This window comes from Suricata suricatta, chromosome 4 (genome assembly GCF_006229205.1).
Source record: "Suricata suricatta isolate VVHF042 chromosome 4, meerkat_22Aug2017_6uvM2_HiC, whole genome shotgun sequence".
NCBI lineage: Eukaryota > Metazoa > Chordata > Mammalia > Carnivora > Herpestidae > Suricata > Suricata suricatta.
In genome coordinates this window covers 81,954,823-81,962,172 of record NC_043703.1, presented here as the reverse complement: position 1 = coordinate 81,962,172, position 7,350 = coordinate 81,954,823, and the positions used below count along the sequence as shown (strand labels likewise).

The window sequence follows — 7,350 nt, the reverse complement described above, 5'->3', positions numbered from 1 at the left end:
TGCTGTCAGCAAAGTGCCTGATGCACGGCTCAAACCCATGAACCGTGGGATCATGACCTGAGCCCAAATCAAGAGTTGGCTGCTTAACCAACTGTACCATCCAGGTGCCCCTAGTAGTGCAATAGATTTTTATTTTTAATCCCTGTGCCCAGTTTTGGAGTTGAGAGTTGTTGCTAATAAATGTATGATGTACAAAAAACAAACAAACCAACCAAAAACATGGTTCCTAGAGATTCTTCCCAACCACGCCCCCCTGGCTGGCACACCTATTCTAAAGACAGTTGGGTATTGCTCAAATTCAGATAGATGCCTACAGAGGGCTAGCTAATAGGTGAAATGACTCTTTATGGCCATGGGGTGTGCTGAGTAACTTGGGCCCAGAGATGTTCAAATTCAAATTGTGCAAACACTGAGTTCATTCCTAAAACACATCTGCAGGAAAAGCTCGGCTGTGGGCAACCAGTTGGTCATAGATATGTTTCCTTCCCCCCAATGACAGAGTAAATGCCTTAAGCAGGGGTTCTTAATCTTATTTGGGTCCCAGACACTTTCCAGAGTCTGGTAAAAGATATCACTCCTAATCTCAGAAAACTGTACCTTTGCAGATACAAACGCAGGCCTTGGAGCCCATTCATGGATGGGGAGGGTAAGCCCCTGCCTAAAACGGTGGGCATCCCTTCCCTCATCCTGGGGCCAGACCAGCTCCTTACACCTGAACATGCTCTGACCTGTTCACTACTTCTGAGGCCGGGCTTTTCTCCCAGGGGCTTTGGATGTCCCTTCCCGGGACGAGCCTTGTACCCACACATAGCACATAAGGATCAGAGACGTCAACAGGCCCTCATACCAGCTCACCAAGCAGAGGAGGGTGTCCTACCAGGCTAGTCATGTGACTTCCTATTAAAATGTTTAGGTTGGTTAGAAATACTTTTAGAACTGAATAAAAATGTCAGCAAAGGCTATAAATTATTCCTAATTAGAAGAGGGTCCAGGCAAGCTTACACAACTGGGCTGGATTTTAAAAAATTTATTTTTAATATTTATTTTTGAGAGAGAGAGAGACATAGAGTGAGAGCAGGTAAAGGCAGAGGGAGACACAGAATCTGAAGCAGGCTCCAGGCTCTGAGCTGTCAACACAGAGCCTGACTCATGGCTCAAACCCATGAACCATAAGCTCATGACCTGAGCCAATGTCAGACACTTAACTGACTGAGCCAACCAGGTACCCCGGGGCTGGATTTTTAAAGAGCTAAGGTACATTCTTCGGCTTGTGACAATGAAACTTCATGGTGGCTGCTCACGTTTGTCCTCACATGGCTGTCTTCTCTGTACCCTCTCCCCCTCCTCCGAAGATTCCAGCCATTGGATTTTAGATTCCATCCATCTGATGTGATATCACCTCCTTCACAGTTAACTGAGGTCCTTGATTACATCTACAAAATGCCCTATTTCCAAATAAGTTCACATTCAGAGATTCTGGGTGGATATGAATTACTCCATTTACTCTACCATGAAAAGGGAAAGTCTGCAGAAAAATACACACGACAAATGGCTGGCCCTCCTAATAAGACGTAAGAAGCCAAAAGAACAATGTCACTTCTCCTTGGGAATATCTCAAATTGTAATGCCCTTGGTCAGCCATTGTCATTGTCACCAGTTTGAGCCATGAGCAGCCTGAATTGTTTGTCCTGCATGACAGAGAATGCAGCAAACATCAAAAACTATGATACCACCAAGTTGCCAAGTCAAGATGGGGGCATGTGGTGCTTTTTTCCCCACTGTGACTTTTGCACTTGAGAATTTCAAGGGTACAGTGCAACTCTGACATGATTTCTGTTTTCATTCCATTAGGTGGCATAAGTGGGAATAAACTCAAGCTGATGCTTCAAAAGCAGGAAGGTAAGTTACCCCACACAGATAAGGGCTACATTCCTAATGAAGCACAATGAAAGGCAATGTTGAATGTGCTCACTGGAGTCTTGTATTTGGAAAATCGAAAGTGTTTACTCTTTAAAAGGTTGGCAGATCTGAAGGTCTTACTCTGCGAGTGGGTGGGTGGGTGGTATTTTATTGGATAAATATCATTGCCAGTAAATGTTTGAAAATGGTTTTTCTGAAAGCTGTCAGTGTCGACTCAAAGACAAAAGAAAGAGTGCTACTGTGTTAATTGAGTATTGTTTATTTTAGAACCCCATGATACCCTGTAGAGCATGTATCTAAATTTAGAGCCTATCCTTTAGAGCACGGAAAACCTCCATGGGTAGAATAGAATAGTACTGTTCTGGTATCCTATATCCAATTGGCCCCTGGAGGCAGAGCTGAACTGAAAAACTGTTACTAACACCTGCTGTGAAAACTATTCCTACAGTGAATGTGGTAGATGGCAGCAAAATGCTGTCCAGCCACAACAGGCTGGGAGTCACACAATATGAGTTCCAGGCCCACCATAATCCGGTAGACCAATGGGACCAATCATGTGGTCTTTCAAAGGTCATCTTCCCTTGGAACTTTCATCTTTGCCTATAAAATGAAGGAGTTGTCCATCTCTTAGAAATTTAGAAGTGTGACATTTCTGGTGTGAACTTTTGATCCCTTATATTCCTTCCTCGCTCTGACTTTGCCCCAGTTACCAGGAGATTCTGGCAGGCTGAAGCCCGCTCCCTGACCATTGGGGCTTCCTAGTGCTATTCACATGCTTCCCAGTCAGTCAGTCCCCCAGAGACCCCTGGATGCCGAGCACTGGGGTTCCCCTCAGGGGCAGAGGTCTCCTGGAGGGGCTCCCAGCATCTTCCCCAGCATTTCCAGCTGCTCAAGAAGCCTGGGCCCATCCCCAATCTCTGCTGGGCAGCCTGTTCCTCCAGGACACCGGGGGTGATGGAAGTTCTTGAAAGGCCATCCTGTCAGAGGTAGGAGTGAGCAGACCACCAAGATAATCATGAGTCCTGGTGTACATCGTCAGCTTTTATTCAAGTCAAACCTAGAAACACATATTGAGCACTTGCTGTGTGCAAAAGGGTGTATCAGGTCCTGAGGGTAACACCGATGAGCAGGAAGTTAGGAAACAAGTCCACTGACATTTATCCATGTGACCAAAGAACACATAGAGCACTTCACTCTCGTTATCCTGTGCAGCCTTCATAACACCACCAAGATGTGGACTGTCAGCCTGGTTTTACAGATGAGAGGACAGAGAGCAGGGGCAGACCCAGGGGCACAGCTGCATCCCCTGAGTGCACCCTGCAGAAGTGGAACCTTCTGAACCATTGAGACCACAGTGGGAAGATGTTGGGAGAAGCCGCGTGCTAAACCAAGGGCCAGTGCCCTTCAAGACTCAACTGAACCATCGATGATCTGAGAGGCCCTCAGATGATGGACCCAGGTGTGCTCCAGCTCTCTGGGGTCAGAGTGCCAGGCTGGCCTGGGCCGGGCCACTCCAAGCTCATTGTTCCAGCTCTTTTTCCTTCATGATCTCCTAATCAGGAACAGTGCTCTCTTGTCTGCGCATGCAGGGAATGTATGCCTTTGTGGCCCTAGACATCAACTTGTTTCCTGAATGCCTAAGGAGTAGGCCCCCAGCCCCTACAAGCAGCTTGGGGTCTAGGCCTGGTGAGTGGCTGCAGAGAATGGGTTGCATTTCTTCTCTTCCCTGTGCCCCTTTATGTGGCTGCACCCAGATAGACAGCTTACTACCAAGGGGCATGGAGATGATGATAGGCAGCTGTATTTCATCACATGTGATGTAAGGATGAAGTTGAAAGTCAAACCATCTAATGCAGGTTGGGCTTGGGGTATGGGATGTTCACTAGTGATTAACCCCACCAAGAAGAGAAATCATTCTTTGTACTTTGGGGGGTGGGGGATTGATCATTTCAGCACCTGCTCCACCTAAGACGAAAGTGGCCGTGGATGAGAGCAAGGCTAAAGAATTCTTAAATGGCCTGAAGCGCCAGAAGCGGCAGCTGTGGGACCGGACTCGGCCAGAGGTCCAGCAGTGGTACCAGCAATTCCTCTATATGGGGTTCGACGAGGCGGTAGGTATTCCCGGCTGCCTTGCTCTCTGCAGAGCAGCGCCATGTGGACAGGTGCTGGGCTTGGGAAAACGGCACGGAAAATTAGTGTTCGCAATTCACTCCAAAAAGTAGGAGCCTCCGTTATCTGCCAAGTGCTACCCAGGCACTGAATAACATTACCATTGGGATATAGCAACATCAGCTGGAATTTTCCGTCATACTATGCCCAAAAGGGAGTCTCTCCCACATGGTTGGGAAGCAGAGTTCTAGAAGTCACTGTCCAAAATGACTATGACTTAAATTCATCCAGAATCTGACTTCACTATCTGCAAAGTTTTGCCTGGGTGTTTTTTTTTTAATTTTTAAAATAACGTTTATTTATTTTTGAGAGAGCACAAGCAGGGGAGGGACAGACTCCAAAGCAGGCTCCAGGCTCTGAGCTGTCAGCACAGAGCCCAACGTGGGGCTCAAACCCACGAACTGTGAGATCATGATCCCAGCTGACGTTGGATGCTTAACCAACTGAGCCACCAGGTGCCCCTGTTTGGGTGTTTTTAAAAATAATTCATAACACCCCCCCAAGACATTTGTGTTTTTACCTCCCCAAAATGTCAGAGACAGTAAGACGCAAAGACCCATGAGGATAATGGAAAGATATGAAAAGTGACTTTTTATTGTATTTTTTAATTTTTAAAAAATGTTTATCTATATTTGAGAGGGGGGAGGGGCAGAGAGAGAATGAAACAATCGGAAGCAGGCTCCAGGCTCTGAGCTGTCAGTGCAGAGCAGGGCACGGGGCTCACACTGATGAACTATGAGATCATGACCTGAGCCAAAGTTGGACACTTGACTGACTGAGCCACTCAGGTACCCCATAAGTCAGTTTTTTAAAAATGTCTATTTATTTTGAGAGAGAAAGCACAAGCAGTGGAGGGGCAGAGAAAGGGAGACAGAAAGAATCCCAAGCAGGCTCCATGCTCAGTCTGGCTTGGGGCTCCATTCCATGTCCTTGAGATCATGACATGAGCCTAAATCAAGAATCGGACACTTACCCACCCAGGTGCCCCTGAAAAGTGACTCTTAAAGAGAGGTGGGTCTTTGCGTATGTTTTCAGGGAAATTTGGCAATGCATTTACAAAAAAAGATGCTTCTCTTCCTGAGTCCAGGAGGGAGGGAGGTGAGTGGATGTTTTCACGAAATCAAACAAAAAGAATGTTTAAAATCAAAGACACCAGCGGGGAACAGGTACAGGTAAGGTGGCAAGGGAGTTAAGGTCATGGATTCCACTGCACGGAAGCAAGTGTGCAGAGTGACCAGCATGGCAGAGCCAACAAGGGTGTTGGATTGGAGGTTCTACGGTCATCGAGAACACTCACCCTTCCCCCTAGCCGGAAAGGGTGCCCGGAAAGGTGGAGGGTGGCATCTCCAAGCAGGGCAGCTGGAAGTACTTTTCCAAATGGGCCCAAGATTCATACTGTGCATAGAGGGTATATGTATACAAAACAGCACAATTGATAACACAAAATTAAGCTCTTTAGAAGCCTTATTTTTAGGGTTGCATAAAATGCAGCCATGCAACTGTATTACAATTTCCTTTCCATTCATATATTTTATGTATGAATTCACAAATTTATATATATATATATTCCTGCTGTGCAAAAGGCTGAACACATACATCCAGACTCTGTGCCAGGCAGGATTCTAAGGACTTAATATGGATGAACTTACAGTCACAAAAAACCAAAAAACAGGTACTGTTACTTGCATCCTTGTATGTGGTTCGTTCCTTCCCTGGTATTCCATTCTCCAGTGGAGTCACTGGGGCTAACGGTAGAATTAGGGAAGGGTCTGCAAGCACTGTCAAATCGCACAATCCTGTGAGTCATGTGGGAGAACACTGGTCTTCTTGCACCTTCAGCAGCACCTGGAATTCTCATTGAAAATTAAAAAAAAAAAGGACTTATTTGAATATGAAAATGGCATGTCAGTTGTAGTAACTTGCATTTCGTGGATGCAGTCCATGAAAATGAGTGTTAAGAGTTTAACATGGAGAAATGGCTAAAATAATGACTGGTGATAGAACCAGAATAAGGGTGAGGATCCGTAAGATTGTAACTAAATTCTCACAGAAAAGGCTAGAAGGCAATGATGTCAAAACATCAGCTGTGCGGATTACAATGGAGTTGTAATCCCTCTTTTTCTCTGCCCCACTCCCACATACCAATTTGTAAATATGAGTGTATCAAAGACCCGTTACCCCAGTTATAAACCTGAGAGTCCTTCTACGCTTCTCACTCACTTCAGTTTTTCCTTCTTTTATTCCTGCTAATTGCAACTGCCTATTTTCAAGTGTCTCTCAGCAACTGCAGCCTTCGAGAAGTCAGGGAATCTGTCCCAACTTGCTTCAGGTGGCCCTCCGGTGCCGGGCATAGGGCTGACAGGCAGCACCCATTTAAGAAGTGTTTGTGGAATGAAGAAGGGCAGCCGTGCACCACGGGTATAAAATGGTCACTGTTGCTGCTACACATGGCTATACCATGCCCCGGTGGCGGCTGATTTATCAAGTGTCTACTCTGTGCGCTAAAGCGGCCCAGGCTGGGACAGGGAGAGAAGGCAGTGTCTGTGAGAGGAGTACAGTAAGATGTGTACAGTGCCCGCGGGTCAGGCCACCTTATTGCTATCTTTGGGAGATGTCCATTTTACTTACTAAAAAACAGAAACATGTTTAAGTGTTGGGTACATTTAGAATTCACAGGGTAAAGTTTTCAAGGGCTTGGGTCCCTACTCTTTAGCTAGCTTGCACTGACCTGAGTACAGAATCCGATAATAAAGGGTGACTGTCGGGTAGAGCTGTTAATCACTGAAGAAAAGCCATCACAGAGAAGACGCAGAGGTGAGACGTGGTCTACAGGGCGTGGGGGTCCTTGAATCCATTCTCTGTGGTGCTCTTTTCCTCCAGAAATTTGAAGATGACGTCACCTATTGGCTGAACAGAGGTCGGAATGGGCATGAATATTATGATTCCTACCAGCGTCACTATGACGAGGACTCTGCGCTGAGTCCCTACGGCTTCCGGCATGGATCTTTCGTCAACTACAACTACGATGACTACTAACACCCGGCACATGCGCACCAGCGCCAAGAGTGTCTCCCCCCAACTTCCCGTGCACCTCCTAGCTTCTGCTGGGCTTTGTTTCAGCAGATATTTTCTACCCCCTTTCTGTGACCAGGAAGGATGCATTAAAACAAACAATATAAATGCCCTTTGATATTTCATGCAAGTACCTAACAATGCACTTCATTAAAAACTAGAAATAAAAGCATTTTGTTAAAAATGAAA

General features: G+C 46.2%; 1 protein-coding gene and 1 long non-coding RNA gene across 2 annotated transcripts in view; one reads left to right on the top strand and one right to left on the bottom strand.

The window, feature by feature from the left end:
- The window catches only part of ECRG4 (ECRG4 augurin precursor), a 9,219-nt gene extending 1,869 nt beyond the window's left edge, over nt 1–7,350 (top strand). The window contains exons 2-4 of the mRNA XM_029936199.1: nt 1,852–1,899; nt 3,874–4,031; nt 6,970–7,350. Of these exons, the coding sequence (XP_029792059.1) occupies nt 1,852–1,899; nt 3,874–4,031; nt 6,970–7,125 (362 nt within the window). The 3' untranslated portion in view covers nt 7,126–7,350. The remainder of the gene's footprint in view (nt 1–1,851; nt 1,900–3,873; nt 4,032–6,969) is intronic.
- On the bottom strand, nt 5,749–7,090 carry LOC115288952. Its single transcript, XR_003907285.1, has 2 exons — nt 6,818–7,090; nt 5,749–5,934 (listed from the first exon to the last, which is right to left on the bottom strand). It is a non-coding gene; the product is annotated as an uncharacterized LOC115288952 (long non-coding RNA).